At 33.1% G+C, this 23,594-nt stretch overlaps 1 protein-coding gene across 1 annotated transcript; it reads right to left on the bottom strand.

Moving 5' to 3' along the window:
• Positions 1-519: 519 nt before the first annotated feature.
• LOC118185933 (uncharacterized) lies at positions 520-23,311 on the bottom strand. Its single transcript, XM_085806744.1, has 3 exons — positions 23,199-23,311; positions 19,030-19,085; positions 520-6,149 (listed from the first exon to the last, which is right to left on the bottom strand). Exons 1-3 carry the CDS (start codon positions 23,230-23,232, stop codon positions 1,809-1,811), a joined length of 4,431 nt encoding a protein of 1,476 aa, XP_085662870.1. The 5' UTR covers positions 23,233-23,311; the 3' UTR covers positions 520-1,808.
• Between the last annotated feature and the right edge of the window lie 283 nt (positions 23,312-23,594).

Raw genomic sequence — 23,594 nt, 5'->3', positions numbered from 1 at the left:
GGACTTTTGACAAGGTAACTAAAACTGAGTGAGTTGCGCGACGTGTCTCACTGTATGATAACTAACAGCAGTTGTGATGTTAATATCACGAGGATGGGTATGTAGCGAATACACCGCAAGCGGAAGATGAAAATAAGGGGCGGCAAATTTGGTCGGTATCCTGTAAAATGGAAATTACCTGTGCAAAGACTATCCAAAAGGCGGTAAAAAAGGTCTTCTTTGTCCAAAGACTAAAATAAATTGTTAAATTTATAAATAAATTTTTATATTATATTAAATAAATTATTATATTTAAAATTATATAGAGGCGCCCAAAAACCTGCATGCAGGGACTCAACCCTCCTAGGAACGGTCCTGAATATTATTGTACACTCTTATAATTAGAATGTTATTAGAATCTAGGCTTCTTTAAAAGAAATGATATTTTTTTTTATTCTTGCTATAACTGTGTTCTTGAGAAATTAAATTTTTCGCAAAATTTTCCCCTCTCGATTTTCGGACGATAAATTTGGTTAAAAAGAGGGGAATACGCGTGGAAATACGGTATGTGTGACATCACCAAGCTTATGTATGAGTAAATACTTTTACGATGAAGAAATTAAATTTGTATTCATTAGCATTTCAACCATTTTATTTTCTCTTGTATTTATTATTTGAAACGTATTTTGGGCAAATTCTTCGTTAGGGAACTTGGACGTGGCAAGTGTCCTCAGACTTAAGAAACTTTGCAAACATGTGATTTCATCTTACTTCTGTTATTTGCAGCTGATTGTAGCCTTATCTGTCACAGATATGTTTAATCTTTACCTTTCTATTTCGTTCTTCCAATGTCCCTCTTAGGAACAGCTACCAAGACTCGGAGCTGCCCCTGGGGTACTTGAAGGTCCGGCTTAGACCTTCAGATATTGTTATGTTAATATCACTATGTGTTCTTATTGGAATGTAAGTTTCTTTTAAAAGAAAGAAATTAATATTGTGATTGTTACCAGTGTTTTATCCAGGACACCTTTCCATTTGTGATGCTCTTGCTGTAACCGCGTTTTTCGGAAGTTAAACTGCTTACATAATTTTCCCCTCTCGATTTTTTGGACGATAAAATTAATTAAAAAAAAGGAGGGAAATATGTCTGGAAATATGATCACTACAAACATGGAGTGAACGATCCTGAAACGATGAGACTGGCAAGATATGATTTTCACATAGCGTTATTACTTTGAGAAAATTGTGAAGAGGACTGTTAACACCGACAAATATCCAGAAAAGAAACCTTCTCGAAAGATTTACATCGATGAGGCAACATCGACAATAATTGCAGAAACACTCGCTAAGAGGCCGTAGGGGAAAAAAGAATAATCTAAGTTTGGTATTTCTGTGCGTTTGTTCTTTAACTGAGCAACTGGTTTACCAACACCATTACCTCACTTTTCTTAACCATAATACAGGGCATCAAACATATGGCCATATATTTGACTCACTAAAATAAATAGATTTTGTTCGTTATCTTAAAGAAAATTAATATTAGAAAATCTTTCCTACGGCAAAATGTTTATTCAGTTCATTAATTACATGCCTAAGTAGGCTTAATTGGGTTTAATATTCTAATTAAGCATCTAAGTATGTTTTCGTTTGTTTTCTTTTTTGAAATGCATCAGACCAAACTTTTATATCAAAATGTAATAAACATACAATATTTACAAAAGATTTTATTGGCTAATGAGTAAGCCTTTCTCTGTGATTTCCAATAAAACACATTTCTTCATGTATAAGTACATGAAAGTAAAATTACTTGTCTTGTTATTATACAATATTTATTCAAGTGTTTTATTTACAGCGTCATTACGAGATTCTATGTTATACTGAGAATTTTGTGGAGCATTTCCACCTTTTTTAATTTCTACACCAAAATTTATGTTTCCTGTAATGGATTTTGCCCTAGATTTCTTCACGTGAGGAAGAACATTCCGTGCTACATGCAAGCCTACAGTCGCCAGCTGTCTGATTGGATATGTTCTATCCTTCCCTCCGTCTACCAAGATTTTAACATTAGAATGTTGCTGTTCAATATTTGAATTCTCAACATTATAGAAATCTCCACTACCGTGATGGGTCCCACTATTCTGGCTGTTTCCGTTACTATCTTGCTGAATGTGATAATAATCTTCTCCTGACCCACCACTATTTTGGTAGCTATTATCATCCTCTTCCACTAAAATTATATCAATTGGTTCTTCGATTTGGTATTTGCTATGTGTTGGCTTCAAACTTTCGTACTGAAGAAACTCTGACTGTTGTAAATTTTTATTAGCTGCATAAGACATACCATAAGGCATTTTGTTACCAAGCAACTTTGCAGGATTTTTTCCGCTAGCAGTTCCAGTTTTTGTGAAACCATGACGTGGGTTCTGGAAACTTCCTTTACCTTGATTAAATGACGAATCTCCACTACTGTGAGCAAAAGGAGTTTGCCGATTGCTTCTGAAATTCCTCTGTTTAAAAGATATCCCTCTGCTGTCACTTAAATTATTACCATTATAAAATCCTTGGCTGGGTGAAATTCCACTATTTATACCAAATCCAACAGCTGTGGCGTGTCGTTGATTATGTGTACCAGTATTTAATCCGCTGTTTTTATACTGCTGTTGATCATAAATAATTGCTTCACCAGTACTTTTCAAACTTCCTTGAGATGCGGAAATCCCTTGCCCATGAACGGATCCTTCAGTTTGAGGTATTGGATTATTTAGTTTTTTAAAGCCGTAGCTTTGTTGTTGAATAAAATCAGTGCCTTTGTAATGGCTGTTTAAATTTCCCTCTTGATTGTTACCTCGACTCTGATGTGCACCAAAGTTTAAATTGTCATTTCCCGCTGTGTGTAATGCGATACCAATTCCCAGAGCTTTAGCATTATTTTGATCTTGATGTTCAATACTTTTATAAATTGGCTGCTGTTGTCCACTGCCGTGAGAAATTCCATGACCAGTACCTTTAAATTCTCCTTGAGGTTGGATTAGTACATGTCCAGATCCTCCATATTGCGGTTTAAAAGTATTTTGCTGATTATGCCCAAAATTTTGTTGTGAGAAATCTGAGCCCTTATAATGCCCATTTAAGTTATTCTTCTGCTGATTGTTATAATTCCCATGATTTTGAATGTCTTCAGAATGTACGCCTGTATTCCCAGAAGCGTGAACTGCTATTCCTATACCCAAAGCTTTGCCATTATTGATGTTTTGTTTTTCATGATTTTGCTGCGAATAGCCTTGTTCATTAACATCCCCAATAGCAGTGCCTTTCAAATGCCCTTGAGGTTGAGGTAGTTGTTGCCCATAAGACCCTTCAGTTTGAATTAATATATTATTGGGGTTTTTATGATCGTAACTCTGTTGATTTTCGAAATTTGAATTCTGATGTATATTTGAATTTTGCTGGTGTCCGTCGTAAGTACCTTGATGCTGAGGTACGCCAAATCCGGCATTATTTTTGCCTGAATTGTGCACTGTAATACCAATACCTAAAGCCTTATTTTGGCCTTGAAGTTCAGGAAAATCCTGACCTTTATAACTCAGTTGCTCTCTTTGTGGATTTTGCAGATCTGTCCCTTTATAATGTCCTTGTGCCTTTGCAGAACCGTGATTCAAGTGCTGAATTTCTGAATCGCCAATCGGTATGGCCAGATTAGTGACTCCTGCATCTTCTGAAATGCTGTATTCTGAACCTTGAAAATTTCCTTGATTGTGATCATTTAATGTAGTCGGTGTGCCTTTAAAATGATTATCATTTGTCTGTGTATTAAATGTTAAATCGTAAGCAGAGTTACCTAAGTTGTAATCTTGTTCAGACGTTTTTACACTTTCAGTGTTTTTATTCGTACCTTGGCTTGAATTCAGTTCGTATTCTGAACCTTTGTAATGATCTACATTTTGCACAATACCTGATGTACCAAAATTATTTACATTGGGAGCAGAATGCTCAATATTCCCTTTTTCTCCAAACTGCCCTGCATTAGTACCATGGCTATATGTATTTTGATCACAGAGAAGAATATAAGCTTGTTCCCCTGTACCTTGGTTGTTTGCAGCAGTTTGAACAGAAATGTGGCCTTCGTTATTAGGATGAGTATGAGCTCTTTCTCCACCAACTTCTGGAGAAATATGGAGTTGCTGAAGATGTGTAACAGGTATTTCGATATACCCTATATTTTCATTACCATTATTAAAAGCTTTCTCGGGTTGTTGTGAAATAAACTGATTGTGTATCACTGTTCTCTGATTAGGCACGTTTCTGTTATGAGGGAGATTTTCATGTCCGTGGTTATGCAAGTACTGTTCACTTTGTGGATGTATAACTTGAATTAGTTGTACGTTATCTACTATGAGAGGATTTTCCTTTCTATTAGCATTTGGAAAGAAAACAGTTTTGGGACCTTTAAATTCTTCCTTCTGGTTTAGATTGGAATTAGCAACACGCTTCTCGTCTTCTGGAGTATTGATCAGCTGGATGTATACTTGATTACGATTTCTACTTTGACTATGAAATGCCTGTTGCCCATCTTCTAATAAATGCCCATGCAATTTATTTTCTAAATTCACAGGAACTTGTTGTGGAGCAGTATTAAATTCTTGATTCTGATTCTGGTGAAACACTGGAGGTTTAATATCATCGTTCAAAATCTGGTGCTGTCGATTATCCTGCAGCAAAACTACGTGGTTTGAAGCCCTGTCGGATGCAATATTTTGTCCTCTCCCATTAATATTATGATTAATATATAATGTCTCTCTACCAGGCTGTACAAGAGGCTGGTGGTTATTATTAAATCTAAAATTGCCATTTTTCAGATTATCATTATGGTTCCTTATGATATATTGACTAGAAAGCCCATTACCATGATTGTTTAAAATCGCATTTTGAGGAATCTGATTTCTTACTCTTGGTTTAACTACTTTGACAATTTTTACTTTTCTCCTAATTGGTAGTCTTGAAGGCTGGTCGGGTTTGTATGACTCACTGTAATAACCAAAGGTATCATCTTCAGGGCCATAGTTCTTCCCAGGAATATGGGCCCCTTCCACGAGAACAACAGTTTCGTCTTGCTTTCGTATCTGATGATTTTCGGTTACATCAATTGGAATATGATGATCATCAGGTATCAGCTTTTCAGAATCAAACCTTTCGTTAGAGGGATTGCTTTCTATATTCACCCGTTCTTGCTCTTCTTCCGTTGATGTAGAATGAACAGATTTCTCCTTTACAATTGTTACTTTCTGTGTATCGCCTGCTTCTTTGAGAGATTCAACATTTTGCTCTTTCCCGTTCACAGACTGCTCGACACTGACTCCAGCGTTGGTACCACCACTTAAATCTGGAAAGAACTGGTGAGCGTTGTAATTAGCTGTGTCATGTGAAGGCACTTCCTTTATAGTTTGGTCTGAAGTAGTGAGTTTTCCATTTTCGTCTTTTGGTGTTCCGCTTTGATAAGATGAGGTATGCTGACCAACACTATTGCCTCTTAAAATGCCATGATTCAAAACCTGTGGTTTTGATACTAATGAACGATGTTTTACAATTCTCTTTGGCACATTTCGGAACTGACGTCTACCAAATTTTACCAATCTACTACGTGGCTCTCCATTTCTAGAAAGAATATCATCAACTTTTCTTCTAAACGTATCAGTATGAGTATTTTTGTATTTTCTCTTTTCTTCTGGAGGGGGAATGGAAATAAAAGAATGCTCTGCGGCTTGTTTTGAAAGATTTCTGATTTCCGTTTCGGAAATGTTGAAGACTTTTAACTCAGATTCATTTGGAGACAATTTTACTTGCTCCTCCTTCGAGTTTGATTTTGCATTTGATTTCCTTGATCTTTTATTATTTTTTGCTACTGAAAGGGAGCGGCCGGATGTTGAATCTTGTTTATACTTATTTGTCTTTTCACGAACTGTGTCTTTTACTTCAGGTGCTTCTACTTGAGTTACAAATGAGTCCCAGTCATGTTCGTCAAGCTGAATGTCGTCTTCAGCGGCAACAGATTTCCTTGGATTGTCAGAAAAGTAATATCCAGATTTTCTTTCGTCTGAATTTTTCAAATTAGAGGCAGTTCTATAGTTTCTTTTTGATGGCTCGTCTTCTAAATGATGGACTTTTTCAGTGCCCTGTCAACATATAAAAATAAAATGCATCAGGATATTGCTAGCCATATTAAATAGAATTTTAGCAGATTATAAGGGCATAATGATATATGACTTATTAGACACTGTTTCTCAAAGAAATAGTATTGTACAAAGTTATAGACTAGCATAATTATTATAAGTTAGTGACCTAGGTAATTAGATAAATTTTCATGTAAGGAATAAAATACATTGATAAGTTGATGGTTATAAATAAACGTTGTGAGTAAATAGAGTTAATGCGTTTATACAGACGAAATTTTGAAACTTTTTTATTTTTAATTGAAATAATAGCAGTTTAGAATTCGCAAAACTGTAATATAAAGCACACGCAAAAAAGAAACTATTAACCACAAGCACACAAGCAAGACGAAACCAAATCTAAAATAACAAATTATTTGGCATGGTGAAATGGCATAAAAAAGGCAAATAATTATAAACTAATGCTTTTTAAATAGTTCAAAGATAAAATGGCAGGAAATCAAGTGTTACATACAACAAAAACTCACTCATTCAAATTAATTATTCAATTCGAGATAACACATTTTTTTCTGAAAACGCTTGAAAACTTTTTTTTAGGAATTAGAAGTTGAAATACATGATTAGAAAATACTGCGAGTATAACAATTGATCAGTTAATGCATTCGTCGTGACTTTTAATTGCAATTAACTAGTAATAACACCTACGTGGCACTAATTACAGATGGTTATTTATTCACTTAATTCATTACATATAGTTATTCAAAAATCTATGAAACGTTTTAAAACATAACAAATACACAAAATTTTTTAAACATAACAAATAAACTGTACTTGTTGTTTCTAATTCTTTTGATGGTGCATGAATTTATTATAGTCAAGCGATAGTGAGCGCCTGTCGTCAGCTAAGATCTTGGGCACCTTACCAGGCGGCAGCTCGACTTTGGCTAGATGCGGAAGTTTCTGTTGACCAATTTTTAAGGCTAATAGCCTCGAAAAACGAATCCGAGGGTCTCATACCTCTCTTCTCGGACCACCAAACTCTCAAGAGGACTTTTGGCTCGATAGCTTTTATATGCCCTCACAGCACAAAGACAAGCCGCTCAGCCGATATAGTGGTAAGCGAGGGTGACTACCATTCCGATGTACCTGGGTTTGAATCTCGGAGATAGCATAGATATTTGTAAGCGTATAGTGTTTGTGCGGCAAAGGTGCACTCAAAGTACACGGGGAACCGGAAGTCCTCTCTAGAGGTTGGGGATAACACAACATAAAGCTCTGTAGTACCATTGGTGACTGAGGTTGCGCTGAGCCTAGCTGATGTTAGAAACGACACCCATCAAGGGACCTACGACAGCTCAGCGCCAGGGGCTGCGCACACTCGATTACCAGACGCCATCTCGCGAACCGCATAGGGTTTGTTTGAATATATTGGAAAGCTGGTTGATGCCACACATCAATGAAAAGGTGATGAGTACCACTTTCAACAAGATAAATGTCCGAATAACTACCACACAGGTCATTTTCTAAGTCCAAATTTACCACAAAGATAGAGACTTTTGGCGAGTAAATTTTGCCACTAAGAAGAAGAGACGCTCAGCCCAAGGAGATGAGGAGTTACTGATGTTCTTTAAAATTTAATTCCATACAATTTTTTATTGTCATGTTTTGGCAGGGTTAGTGTCTTTTCAACCCTAATTTCTGGTTAGCGTAATTCGCAAGTGGATATCGGTATCGAACCGAGGAAGGGGTTTCTAAAACGAGCCAGTGGGCTCTCAGCAGTGACAACTGTTGTATCACTTGACGTTTGCCGCACTTTTGAAATTTACTGCACTCAAACTGAGATTATTTAAAAGTTTTGCTGATCAATTTCCGCTACAAAGTAAGTAGAACATCGCGGGTTCCTTGTGAAATTTTCCAATATGAAATTACGTCAAGAATAAGTTATTATGAAACTTTCACTGGATGAAGGATATGAAAGAAATACAAATACATGCAGAATATTTCCAAATAAAATGTAAACAAGAGCTTTCAAAGATTCATCGTCACAAGAACAGTAAAAGCCTATTGGTCTGTACTCAAGGCCCCTCCCTCGGTTGCGGTAGCGATGTGCACTTCAGGCTATTCTCCAACTTCTTCACAACTGTATCAGCGACATTACGACTCTGGTCGATCATGATATATTTACACACGTGTGGAATTGAATGATTTGTAGCTTAAATTTTGACTGTATCAACAAAATAAACATGCCGATTTATAAAATAATTGCAAAAACATTTGGTGAATTTACTTCTGTACAGTATAACAAACATTTGCATCGGTTATATAGGATGTTTATCATCATGAACTTATAAAGTATTTCTCCGGCCTTCTTAGCATGCCTTCGTGGTGTAGTAGTCAGCACGACGGTAGTAGTGTGGTGTAGTAGTCGGGGTGTAGTAGTCGACGCGTATTCGAGAGGTCCGTTGTTCGAATCCAGGCGATGGCATTGCTCATTTTTCCTGTCTCCTGCTTCCAAATAATCTAATGTCAACAAACGTTTAAAATACTTCACAGATATGAACAACACTGTAATTCAAATATAATTAATATAACTTTGGTGATTTGTTAAATCTTTTCTAATCCTTGATTTTAATGTGCTTTTCAACAATCCATAAATCTCGTTTTTTTTTTTTTTTTTTTATTTATTTATTTTTGCAGTAAATTGGGTGAGGTTTTTTTTTTTTTTTTTTTTTCCCTCCCTCTAAGTTCTACAATAATTTATGAGGATAAGCCAGAGCTTAAATTGCTCCGGAGGCTGACTCCTTAATTTTTCAGATAAATTGTAATTCTAGTCGGACCGCACCGGAGGCCTAAAAGAAGGCTGTTAAATAAGAAGCCGCAAATAAGATAAGGTTCAGTATTTTATTAGTGACTATTTGCCACTAATTTAAGAATTTATTAAATGTGTGTTTATCTCTTTACATTTCCTTTAATTTTAATTATTTATTTATTATTTTAATTATTAATTATATTAATATTTCATTCGTTATTTTATTTTATTTCTTTTTTTTTTTTTTTTTTTTTTTTTTTTTTTTTTTCCTGTCAGCCTCCTATAGGGATCCTGCGCTTCTAATTTTTAAAACTTAAGCTCTGGTATTTCATTGTATGGGACCCTCGCGTTCCATACGCTTAGAAATATCTTCTTCAAGACTGAGATGGAGCTTAGACAAATAACCCTTGTGTGCTTTAATTAAATTGAATAATTTAACCCACAGCGTAAAGAACAGAACTTTAGATATATGCAGAAAAAATACGAAATTCTAATTGCATTGAAAGTTTTAACCTTTTTCCAGACTGCGATATATAATTTTGGTAAATATATTTATAATTGTGTATAATTTATAATTGTAAATAATGTATAATAATTGTGTAAATGTATAATATGTATAATAATTGTGTAAATGTATAAAATGTATAATAATTGTGTAAATGTATAATATGTGTAATAATTGTGTAAATGTATAATATGTATAATTTTGAATGTATAATTTTGGTAAAATATATTTTAAGTATTTACGAGTTAGATTTTTCTTCGCCTTTCATCGCAAATTCTATCTTTCAGACTTTGATTAATTAAACTTAATCATTTAACTTAAAATTAATTGTAAATTTAAATTTATCATAAGGACCGTTTAATTAAAAAGAACTGTGTGTGGTTTTCTGTTTAGGAAGAGTCGTGTCTGAGATAAATTCTCTTATAATTAGTTATTATTTAGAAGGATTTTATTTCCCCTTTCTACCGAATCCGATTTATTAAACATACCATATTAAACAGCTCACATCTATCCGAGCTTTTATCTTTCATAAAAGTTCTCTTTCACCATTCTTACCAAATTGTGCTTCAAAAAAAACCTCAAGAAAAACGTAGTTATGATATGAATTACAGATTTTTCAACAAATAAGTCAATATTTATTACAGCTAGCTTATGTTCACAACCTCATTTTTTTTAAATCCTATCGAACTTCAATTATCTCTTTTAATACCTGAAAGACATAAAATATATCAACATCAGCGGTGTTTACCTGTTACCAATTATGTTACATTCATGTCGATGAATAGGTAATTCCTTCTTAGTTGTTAAATGCTAATGGATAATTTGTTAAGCGCATGAATTTACAACTTCCGCAAAAAATTTCCAAATAGCTTTTACGTGCACGTAAGCAAGAAATCCATTTGCATCCTCAGGCAAGGCCTTCCAGCAGCACATTTTCCTGTTTGTTAAATTTGATTTAACGAAACGAATTTGTACATTCCTTCCCTTCCTCCACGCTTGTTTCTCGACTTTCAATTAAACTCACCCAATAGCCATCGAAGGATTAGGAACTCCCACTTCCTGTATTTGTTGCAGGCTGTTGCGGCCTCCTCTGAGGCTGTTTAGATAAGCTGCTTCGTGGAAAACACTGTAAAGCACCTTCCGAAAAGAATGCGGAACACCTTGCTACGTTTTTCTATTTTTTACGCAGATAATCCATGCTGCGGATTTTGGAATGACATCATATCAGATGAACATTTCTCAATTACAATAGTGTCTATTCTAATAGGAGTTTACTGAGATGAAGGACTAAAATAGCTAATTCCTTTTCCCGTAAAACAAATTTTTTTCTGACATTTAAATCATTTTAGAAAGTTTGTTTTGCTTAGAGTGCTTTTTACTCCGATCGATTATCTTAAGGAAGTAGAATATAAGGGAATTAATTTAAATTTGACGGAAATAATGGCATAAGAATTTTCTAAAGCCTTCTCGATCTTTGCAAAGTACAGTAAGACCCCGCTTAACGCGGGGGATACGTTCCATCAAAGTAAAGCGTAATGCGAAACAGCGCTAAACGAGGCTATCTTTACATGTAAATATTGGGGTTAGGGGAAGATGGCTAGGAAATTGGTTAGGTATTAAATTTAAAAAGTATGTTTTTTTAATAAAAATAAAACCAAACATTTATTTCTTAAAGCCCAAATTAATACCACATTATTATTTCTTGCAAAAATAAAAACAAAATATAAATAACAAAACGGATATTCTTAGAAAAAACAAATAAAATTCTCAGTCATATTTAGTTAGCCTTCCGCGTTTTCAGTGTTCTGCCTTTTTGTGACAAAAGCATCTAATGTTGTTTGCCTTTTTCTTTTGCGTTGTTCTCTTAAAAGTTCTTCATAAACGAATAGAGCATCTCTAACACCACGCCTTACTTTTGAGCTCCTGTCAAAATTCGGATCATTTTCAATGAATTGATCCATTATTTCAGTTATGGTAGACAAACTCCTTTTTACAAACGCCATCGAAAGTTCTTTTTGCTCTTCTTCTGAATCACTGCTGTCAACATTTTTGTTTTCTTCTTGTTCAGTTAATTCCTTGAGCTCATCATTAGAAAGACTAGCCACTGCTTCTTGAATTATTTCTTCGACAACTTCCACATTTACCCCTTCAAAATATGTCTGTACAATACCGCACCAAACAAGAAATACAAGTACACTCTTTCGGATATGTATTTGAAACCTATCGCTGCATAATATTTCGGGGAATCCCCGTATGCTGCGAGCGATTTCGTGGAATCCCCGGGTTGAAATAAAAGAGCGCTAAACCGAAACAGCGTTAAGCGGGGTCTTACTGTATTTGCATGATGCACAACTAATTGATTTTTCTATAATCTGCACTTCAGAAAATTAATTTTAATCATTTGAATGCAGTGGATATGCGGGAATAAAGGTTTTGATTGGTATACCATTTGGATAAAATTTACTTTTCTATCTCTCTTTCTAAATGAGCATTTAGAGGGACTTATACCAAACGCCTTTTATAGAACGCTGTTGCTGTTGTTGTGTCCATATTACATGGAAGAATGGTTGTCAGAGCCTACTCCAAAGAGAAGTTGGACTTCTATTTTCCACTCCAATTTCGACGGAGGGATAGGGGTGATCCAGGGGGCTCCCCGGGCGATGAGTCCGAGCTTCTCCCCCCCCCACCCTTCCACTAAACTACACGAGACGAGTTTTGGCTCGTCGCATATATAGAGTGCCCCCATGCCGCATGGACACTATGCGTTGACAAACATCCATGTTTCCTCCGGGATTCGAACCCTGGCCCTTCGGTACAGCAGTAGGCTCTCCTAACCACTATATCGTCTGGGCGACTTTTATAGGAAGTAAATTTATATAATCTTATATCTGATAACTAAAATGCCAAATATCTTCTAAATGGCTTAACATTTTTATATTTTTTTTTTAATTTAAGTAATTAATAGGTTTGTCGAAGTGGGTCTGTACTGGAGGCCGAGTGATTAAAACTGAGGAATACTGGTAGTTCGACCTAGTGTACATGTGTACATGGACCTGGTGTACATCTCAGGGCGAACGGGCTAGCTGCATGGTTGTTTTTTGCGGTTTTTGTTTTTTGGGGACCTTATCATTGTCTGTGGGCTCCTTCTCCTACGGGAGGAAGCTGACTCCAAATTCAGTTTCAACTCGGAGAAACTCTAGAGTCCCGGTTGAATCTGACTATAAATCAAGAAGCGCAGATAGAGACTGTAGTTCAGAGGAATGTTTCAGAAGAGGCTCAATCTTTAATGATAAAAAGATTTCGGTAGAAGAATCTTCCAGGATTACTTTAGCTTTAACGGAAAACATTTTAATGCGCAAAAAGTGCTCTTTGGTTTTACTGTTTCACAAGCGTTAGAGATTTCAATATTAAAAGGAAAATTAGAACAAAAACTACTAAACACTATTTTATTCCTCCTTTCAGGATGCTATCGTGGTGTAACAGTTAGCCCACTCGGCGCGTATTCGAGAGATCCAGATTCGAGTCCCGGCGAGGACATTTCTCGTCTTTCGTATTTTCTACTTCAAAAATCCTAATGACTCTACAAATCCTTTGCAGATGTTGTGAAAGAACAAAGATGATAGTTGAAAAGAAAATCTCACAAAGAAAAAAAAAAAAAAAAAATCAGGGAAAAAAAAAAAAAAAAAGATATAAACTGCTAATCAGAACTAATTATGGAACTAATTATGGAAAAGAAAATATAAGCTGCTAATCAGAACTAATTATGGAAATTAGTTCTTTAAAGCCCCCCAACCGTAATAGTGGCTAATGACCCTGACTGCCATAGTGAAGGTCCCTGGATTCGAATCCCGGAGAAGGCAGGGATGTTTGTAGATTTATAGTGTCTGTGCGGCATTTCTTAAATCTTCGTGCTTTAAAAATGGGACGTTTTCTCTGCGACATTTTTATTTGCTATGCTTTCGCTGGTGACCAATTTGCTTTGGTAAAAATCCGCTTCTTCCCTCCTTCTTAGTTAGCGGAATTTTTTTTTATTTATCGGTTTATCTATTATGGGGACGTAAGTTAAATTTTTTTTCCTTTGAATTCTTGCGATCTCTATTGAGAAACCGTAGATTTCTTAGAGTCGCAAATGAAAGAAGATTGCTATTTCTTCCGCCTATGCATAGCGTGACCGTCGTTCATACGCTAGCAAAATATTTAGAGCCGTCCTGTACAGATAGCAGGTATTTAGAATTGTTATTTAAATTTTAACCATTAATACTTAGAACCAAACTTTTACCGTTACTTAAATTTTAACCATTAATACTTATAGCCATCTATAGAGACTAATTTTAAATCTACTGTTAAATTAATATTGTTACGAAATGCCTAGCTTCGGTAAGAGAGCTTCCCCGTAAAGCGAGGTTAGGTTTGCCAAAATGTGGCAGGGAAAGGCAGGATTGCCAGATTTGGAGCGAAATCGCCCATTTGGCGACGTGCCAGAGACGGAGCGAGAATATTCTAGAATGCATTCTTAGTGATTTCCTCGAGAATGTTCTCTAAAGTAGGTGAAAAACTATATATACTCTACCTGCCTATATGCGGAGAAGACTATCTTAAGAGTATCTAGAGTATGTTGATTTCAGAGATTAGCTTGAGAGCTACCAAACCGAGTCGAGAGCTGTACTTTAGTGCTTTGCCGTGAAGTTGTCTTCACCGTTATAGCCTGATAGTCTGAAGGCTGTGATGCTGATTGTTTGAACGTGTTTGACAGGGTTTTCGACGACTGTAACACGTCTTTGGAATTGGCTTGTGTACTAATGTAAAAAAACTGTGTAGCGAATAAATTGTGTTTTGATTCTTCATCAGGTATTGTCATCAATCATTCCGAATCCACGAACCCGTAGAACGCAACAATATTTAAACAATTTTTACAAAACTTAGCTTATGTAAGTAGCCTCTGTTCTTGAGAGTGCTTTCCATGAAATTTCCTTAATTTCTTCATGCATGAAATTCTATTTGCTTTCGTGGGTACTTGTCCGTTTAGCCGGCGCAAATCTCGCCAAGCAGGCTTTATTGGCGACAACATACAGTATACACATAAAACATCTTAACAAATCTTGGTTCTAAGAATTTTTTATTTTGAAGGCATAAACATTTTAATATCGTTTAAAATTTTGTAAAAAGCAAATAAATAAAGGCAATAAAATTGTAAAAAGGCATTAATTTAAGAATTTATTATGCTTTCATGGTTCAACAAGCTGATTCGCCGGTTCATATCACGTGACCCCAAGTGATCTCATCTCACGTAAACTTACGCTACAAAAATCTAATTCTCTCAGTAATTATCTACATTAATTTCAAGTTAAATTTTAATATGGAATACAAGTTTAAATGCAAGAATTATTTCAATTCGTACGAATAGCTTACTCAGAAATTATGTAAAACCGCAGTCTTTTACTTCGCTTTTATATTTTCATTAGAATTGATGAATTTAACCCTTGACTTTGCCTTTTCTATATTTTCGCCTTCGGGTGAGCGGTGTGATTGCATTCTACTTGATTTAATTACCGCGAATGGCCTTAGGGCATAAAATTGTACTATCTGATAAAAATTGTATGTAATTGTTTGCCAGTATTGAGAGAACCGATTAATCTGCTAAGAAATGGCTGCGACTTGTTTTCAAAATGAGGCATAAAAGGTTACCCAGTAAGGATATTCCGTTTGCCATCAGTTGTACCATTATTGGCGACTTTATCGCCTGCGCTGGCAAAACGAAAAGTACCCTCTCGTGACTGTACCAAATGTAATAAAATTCGAATTTTCACACATAATTAAAAATATTTCATGCACACATTTTGGAGAAAAAAAGTGTTGAAACATAAAATTACTACTTTTTTAAAAAAAAGTGCTTTAAATAGTAATTTGAGTAATAGCTTTAAATTTTAAAAAAAATTACGTAAGAAATATGCTCATATGTCTACCTAAAAGTGCAAATATTAATTTCCAAAACTGAATTGGAATTTGCATTATTTTCTGCTTCCCTTTCTTAATATAATTTTTGACTCTATGTCTTCCTGATACCAAAAGAATACGAAAGATGTAAAACACTTCGAAAAGTATTTTAGTTCATTTAATTCTGAAAATAATAAATCTATTTCATTACATTATAAACAAAATAAATAATTGAAAAAGTGACATCTTTATAGTAGAACAAATTTTATTTTATAAGCAGAATATTACTCAATAAAACTTTAATCTGCATAAATAAAAATCTAATCCACATAAATAAATATCTAATGAAAACCGAATTATCACTTGAAAATAACATGTAAAACTTAATTAATCCATTAGCTTTTTATTAGCTCATATAGGGTTTTCACAGCTAATCAGAATGTTAAAATGGAATTTTCATCTAATCCAATATTGTTTAATAAATTTTAGCTAACTTACCGCTTTATTTCAGTTACTGGTGCTTCTTTTCAAACTACGGTACTTTTTAATGATATTAAGAAACAGAACTCTAACGTTAAAAATTAGATAAGCACTTCACTTGTGAAAAAATTAATTGTTTAATCGTAAAGACGTAAAAGTTACACAATTGCTATTAAACTAATTTATATTATTAATTATGACTCAAATCAGATGAAAATTAACTCTCTTTACCGTGACAACATTCAAAGCATATATTTACAGCTAATTTTTTTAATAATATTTAAAGAAAAATAAAAACATAAATAACATCATGTGAGCTGTTGTTTTAATGATAATCCTTCTCGTAGCAGAATATTCTCTTTTATTTATTCCCTATGTTCTCGGGAGCTATTTCATTTTAAGCATAGCTAGTTTTTTAAGTTGCATCGTTAAAAAAAATTAAAAGACCCGAAAAAATATTTGGGCTGATCCAGAGTAAGGGTGTGAATTAATTAATTTTAAGTCATTTACGAAAACTTTAATTTCCAGACTGAATACTTTGACAGCATTGAAATATTTCAAGTGAAAAAAAAGTCTGTTTGATGATAATAATTTCGATACATTTACCTGTAGAATTACAACTATTAAATCCATGAAAGTACTAAATTTTGATTTTAAGATTCTTTAGAGTATTCTAACTCAAGTACTAGATGGCGCCACTAAATACTTCCAGTCGTTGAATATTGGAGGAAAGTTTTCATTTCAAAACCTAAATAAAAAGTATTAAAAACAAGAAGCAGTACTATTAGGTATGACTAAGTTTATTACGTTATACGACCCTTCGTAGGGTCATATAACGCTCTCCATCAATATATCAACGTAGCCATGCTATTTTAAGGTGTAAAATTAATAGCACGTATTGTTGTAAACTGGGTATTAAACACCTGTTGACTTTCGAAACTATTAAAATTAGCAATTTAGAATTCCTTTTATTGGCGCAAAATTTGGAGAATCGGTGCAGCTTCACTAAGTTACAGAGTTTAGAAACGGCAATGATAGTGATGGGAAGAACAAAAAAAAAAAAAAAAAAAAAACCTTAGCATTGACAACATATCTGTATTCTATCGCAGTTAATTCACAATGCCTTAAAATATTTATCTTATTTCTTTTCCTTCCACTTTGAGTAAAAACAGAACACTTTCGCAATATTTAATTCATGCTTTTTGGAATGCATGCTTTTGGGTGATTTTTTAACTAATCCAGTGTTTTCTAGATGGCGCCACCAAATTCTTTTTAATAAAATGAATAATGTCAATTTAATTAAACAAATTTATTTGAAAAACAATGAATTTAATTATTTGAGTTATCTGTGCAATTTTTTTATAACAGAGTAAATTTTTTTACTTTTTGAAATTTACTTTTTGAAAATTTATAACCGTGTTCAATCTGCGAGATCTTAATTTTGCCATAATTTCCACTAAAGCAACATACTCAAAATTCTAATTTTTATACGCTAATAATTATATTTTCCCTTCCATTAAGTAAGTTCAAAACTATTACATGATTTTCTGTAATAAATTCTAAGTTTGTTATATAAGTTTTGGTAACTTGTATAACAGATTATAACAGACGAAAAAAACTCATTTTATTTTCTCATTATTTCAATATGATAGAATTAAAACCTTATAATCTATATTTTGATAAATTGCCTCAAGGGGCGAACTGCTTTCAGAACTTTTAGTAATTTATTATAATTGACGAGGCATTGCTAAGGATATATCATTACAGAACATATGCTGTGTTTAAAAAATGAAATATTTTTTTAAATGCAGAGGTAAATTTCTTAAACAATTTTCAAGAAAATTCCTATAATTATTCTATGTATTAGACAGCTTTTCTGTATAAATAAAATTTGAAAAATATTTTTATTTTTAATCTTAAATGTATTGTTATTTTCTTTGTTGATTTGCTCTTTAAAAGTATCAGAAGTAATCCTTAAATCCTAAAATTACTTCGGAAATATTTAAGTTTCTTATTTCAGAATTTAGAAATGTATATTATATTCGCTTCCATTAATAGTTCATCATTAAAATAAATTTTAATAATAATCTGTTATATAATACTTCGTTTTTATAATAATCCGTTAATAAATAATCCGTTTCCTATATTTATATATTGGAAGCTTTTATACTCCGTATGAAAAAATAAAAAACATTTTTCTAAAGTATGGCTTAGTTTCAAAATTTTCAATTTTTATATCAGTTTCAACTTGCCTTCAGGGATCGGTTAATTAAGTTAGAATAATTCGAGGAAATAAGTTTAAATGAAATACAAAAAAAGTTTATCATTTAATAGGCCTTACAAGAAAGTCATGTGGTGTCTAAATCAGATTTTTTTTATTTTAAATTAAAGGACGTTATTTAATCATTGATTAAACGTGTTAGAACTATTTTAAACAAATATCAGTCTGAAAATTTAATATTTGGCTATCAGTATATTTGAATAAAAAAAGTATACCCTACAAAATGGCTTGCAGATACCAAACTTTAGATTTTAGATAGAAAATAAATTATAAAATTATTTTTTTTTATTTGCAATATTAGTATATTGCAAAGGAAAAAAATTAATTTTAATTGAATTGTTTTGCAATTTTAATTTAATTGCAAAAATTTTGCAATAATAATTTAATTGCAAAGAGAAAAAATTAATCGTTTATCCATGTTCTGATAAAAATTTAATAATAGAAATTTAAAATTTAGTTAAAATATTTTTGTTTCGTTATTTTTTTTTTCCTTTTCATTTTGTTAAAAAATAGAATAAAATAAAATAAAAGACACTATCCCATCTACGTTTGTGCGTTTTGCCCGAACACAATCTGAATTTGTAAGAGGTGGGCTAGAATATTCAAGAAAGTCTCTTTGATTCAAATTTAATTTTAGAATTAATTTTAAAATTCTGAAAATGTATATAATTCTTGCATAATTTCCAGTATCTACAATATAAAGATTATTCATAAGATATTTCTTAAGGCATGGATGTGGGGAGAACTAAAGGAGATTTTGGGGGGCATTTAAACTTTCATCTTGGTAAGACGAGACAGACATGTGTATAAATATAAACCGAAATTGAAAATTGTCTTAGAACAACTAAAATGAAAGAAAACCAAACTATAATACCTTTAACGTATTTACAGGTCCGATGTTGCGTTGGCAAAGAATAATAGGATACATAGCTGAAAAAAATCGTAAAATTAATTATTGGCAAATTTCAGGGCAGCAGCACATAATAAACACAAAAAATTATTTAATACATTTAGAAGAAAAATTAAATTATACAGAAAAAAAAATCTCAAAACTTTCAGATTTTATATTACGCACAAAGGGGCTTTTTTTTTTTTTTTTAACGTTTTCTATGTTACCTTTATTTATTAAATATCATGCTCTTCGCACTTAAACCATAAAGTTCAATTTAACAGCAGTATCCCAAAATATTCAAAAAGAGCCTCTCTTTAGAATTTCTGATGCACAATCTCGCGCACTGGAGATTAGAATGTTTTATTTGGTACAGTGTTGCGATTCCTCGCTTTGAAATTGCTCAGTTTGTTAATCAAAAATTCGTTAAAGTTTTACAAAGTATGAAGTAGATAATAAAACAAATTCCAAATTTGGCTTCTAGATACCCATATTCGTGTGGAGAACTACGTTATTCAAAATCTTTGGGTACCTTTTTTTTTTTTTTTACAGTACAAGAAACATACAAATATTCATGAAGATTCTTCATTATTTAATTTCTTTAAATATAATGCAGAGCTCTATTGCAATAATTTGAAAATGAAATGCCACTTTATAGTGGACGAAAAAAGCCAAAACAAAATTAATAGCCCTTCTGGGCAAATTACCAGTTTGGGCTAAAAATGCAATGCTAGATTTGTAGCATGCTCCATGCTAGATTTAAAGGAACTTTCACTGTATATAGTTGTACGAGAATGCCTGCAGCTCATTAAACATTTACAGCTCTACTAATTATCGTATATTTTCGCGTATTTCTCCCCCTTTTTCATTAATTTTATCGAGATAAAATCGAGAGAAGAAAATTATGCGGGTAATTTAATTTTCGAAGAACGCTGTTATGGTAACAACATAACAAAGTAACATAGAAAGTAGTCATAGATATTATCATAATATTATTTCCTTAAAAGGAACCTATATTTAATAAACATACATAAAAATATTAACATTACTGCATCTGACGGATATTGAGCTGATATGTGACGGTAACTGAGCTGGACACATCGCGCAGAAAACGAAGTTTCCAGCTCCGTTGCTTTGCAAAGCCCCAGGGGCATCTCCCATGAATAATTCTTACCCGCAGTTTCTAAGAGGGACATCGAAGGAACGAAGGAGAAAGGTGCGAACGAAAGACTCGGATTTCTTGTATTTCTAAACATCAAACACATCAGCAGTAGATAAGACTATAATAAATTGGAACGTAAATAACAGAATATATATATGCCTTATGTAATTTTAAATATATAATTTAATAATTTATTTTGCATTTGGACAAAAGTGACTTTTTTAGAACCTTTTGGACGAAAATGTCACTTAAATAACGTATTTGTCCTTGCACAGGTAACTTCCGCTTTATAGCCTATCAACCGATATAGACGCCTCTAAATTTTGCTGCTTGCTTGAGTTCAAACTTCATAAAGCTATACTATTTCTCCTATGAAAATAAGTTAAACTACTTTAGAGCAGTTATTTTATTAATAATTTGTGATTTTATTTTTTACTAATTATTAAACTGATATAAAAGAAGAATTTAGAAATTAGTTTCGGGCATAATGCCTAGTTTTTTTTTTTTTTTTCCTAAGGAAAGAAAATTAAATTTTCCGATGTTACAAAATTCATATAAATATTACAGTAGACGCCGTTTCATGTCATCACGGTTAATTTTATCATTCGATATTGTTATCGATTTTTTGAGATTCCGCTCAATTGCATAAGAAAATATGGAAAATGCATCGCTTATTGTATCAACAATTCGATTAATTTTATCAAAATATTGTAAGATGAATTTTTCAAACCGAAATAAATTCTAAAAATAAGATCGGAATAAGTTTTAAAAATTGACAAATGACTAAAACTTATCACAGAGTAAGGGGTTGAGTACATAAAGCGATTAGTTCTTATTTTAGTCAACTATTTAAAACTAAACAAAAAAGAAATTTTTTGTTCAGTTTGGTGTAGATTTTTAATAACTGTTTTGATTCCGAGAACGATCACAGTTCTCGCTTCTTCAGAGAGAAGAAGACGACAGAAGATATCTACCAAGGGCTTTCAGAAACAAATCCAAGCACATCACGTAATAAGTAATCTTTCTGAAGAACATAAGAATGAAATTCGTGAATCCCCTATAAATGCTAATATAAGAAACTCCTTCCGAACATTAATATTATGGACTGCATTGACCAAATAATTTCTAGAAACATTAGGCACAGTTCTTAAATTAACTTTAGCAAAAAGCATGCAGACAATCCACTAGTAACGACTTTTTTCTTAAAATTCTATGAAAATAAGTATTTCTGTGTTTCTACTTATTAGCCTGAAAGGGACGCTAGTCCGGAATGGGATATTAGTCTCGAACATGGAAGGTTAGAATAGATGGAGTAAGCCTTCCCCGTATGTCCCGTGCAAAGAAAATGAAGCCATGAAACATCACAGTATGACGTCACTACTTATCATGGCCGCTGCCATCAAGCGGACAAAAAATATGGTTTGTTTTGTTTACATTTTAATCGGCCTTATCTACATGTTAGCTATTCATCATTGAACGTTTATATGTCTCATTTTCTAATTTTAATTCTTAGCACGAAAGATTTTCTATTTAGCATATAGAAAAGCCACAAGCATTACAAATAACTCTTTCAAATTTAATAAAATCTAAGTACAAGAAAATATGTAAAGGTTACTATTACACAAATGTATGCATGGAAAAACCTGGAAGATCTCTAGGAGCATTAATGGTATTTTGTGAATATTATGCGAAAAAACATGTTTCTGACCCTGCGGGCGTTGATATTTAACACGTTTTGTAGTTTTACCCGTGCCCTGTAGGGCGGCCATGATAAATCTTGACATCACGTTGACGTCACGCTACGCTCAGTTTCAGTTTTGTAACATCATACTTACTCCATCTATTCTAACTTCCATGGTCTCGAAATGGCCTTTTGCGCTGAATCACAATAAACGGCGTATCACTTTTCAATAAACGGCGTAAGACTTTTCAAATTGTTGCTACTAAATATTATCACCCTGTATTATATTTAAAGAAATTAATAACGAAGAATCTGCATGACTATATGCATGTTTCCCGCACTGTGAAGATACAGCGGCACTAGAGCCATCAAATTTTGAATAAAGTTGTCCTCCACCTGAACATGGGCACTTAGAAGCTCGAATTTTGAATTTCGAACTTGCGTCTGTTTCATGTTTTGGAAAACATTAACGAATTTTTGGTTAACAAACTGAACGATTTCAAAGCGAGCAGTAGCAACACTATTCGGAGTAAAACACCTTTATCTCCAGCGTGCGAGACTGTCTTTCGGAAATCCTAAAGATATGCTGTTTTTAAATATTTTGTGATTTTGCTCTTGAATCGAGTTTTATGTGGTTTAAACACCAAGAACGTGATATTTAATAGATCAAGCAAACACACAAAACAAATAAGAAAAAGACAAAAATAAAAAGAATTTTATAAAGCTATCTTAATAAAAAAAAAAAAAAAAAAAAAAACTAAACATTGATATGATGAACTGAGAAAAGACTCGCTGCATCTTGAATTCTAAACGTATACTGCTATAATAATTTATTTTTATATATTTTATATATTTAATTTTTTTTGTAATTTTGCTGTCGAATTGCATATGGCGTAAGTGAGAAGAAAATGATGCTTAATAATAAAAGTAAAAAGACAAAAAGAATGTGTTAGAGGGAGGGAGTGTAACAGCAGGCTGGTAGACGGTGACTCAGTGAGAGCGTAAGAAACCTTAACAAACCCTTCTGGGCGACCGTTAAAATCTGAAACCTTTATGACACTTTTTTTGAATTTATATTAAGTTAATTAAATTCTGTTGCTGAAGTGATAGCATTAAAGTTAACTCATCGTTTAAAGTTATCATTCGGTTAATGTTACCAACGATCAAACGTAATCGCATTAAACAGCACCTATTGTATTAGCAAGGAAAAGACAAAATATGTAACTTTAAACATTTCTTAATCTTTCAAACTCATGATGTTTTCTTAACCAATATTAAACGCAAATACTGCGAAAGATTAAAATGTCATACCTAAAAGACTCAAAACCCAAAGCTGAGGCTTCATTTTTTAAGATGGATACTTGAAGTTGCATCTACGGATCTTCTTATCCCTCTGAAATGTTTCCAGACACACTTTTCCTTTAACTTCTGCAACAATGTATGAAATCGAGGTTCAAAGTACATTTCTCGAAAAGCAAAATTAAATGATTTTGGTGCCTAGGTAATTGCTTCAGAGACCCGTATTGGAGCGAATCAATTGGAACAGTACAGTTAGTTGCAAGCGAAGATAAAAGCCATCGCGTGTACAAGTGGCAAATTGAAAGCTTCGAACTTCGCTGGGAAATTAGAGAGATGGTCGAGTGTGATATTATGCGTTTATTTCACAAAATGTTAAGTGCTTCCGATTTCCTGATCTTTCTATAAATC

Source organism: Stegodyphus dumicola, chromosome 12, assembly GCF_044657685.1.
Source record: "Stegodyphus dumicola isolate Sdum_Otavi_A_Nest chromosome 12, ASM4465768v1".
Lineage (NCBI taxonomy): Eukaryota > Metazoa > Arthropoda > Arachnida > Araneae > Eresidae > Stegodyphus > Stegodyphus dumicola.
Note: the sequence above shows the minus strand (reverse complement) of the source record. Positions and strands in the feature narration are given on the sequence as shown.

Bases quoted from the DNA above. Each gene is read 5' to 3' on its own strand.
- LOC118185933 (XM_085806744.1), bottom strand. From the start codon at position 23,232: ATGAAGCCTCAGCTTTGGGTTTTGAGTCTTTTAG. The intron at 19,086-23,198 runs GTATGACATTTT...GATTTTTTTCAG, and splicing joins TTGGGTTTTGAGTCTTTTAG to CTATGTATCCTATTATTCTT. The intron at 6,150-19,029 runs GTATTATAGTTT...ATATGTTGACAG, and splicing joins GACCTGTAAATACGTTAAAG to GGCACTGAAAAAGTCCATCA.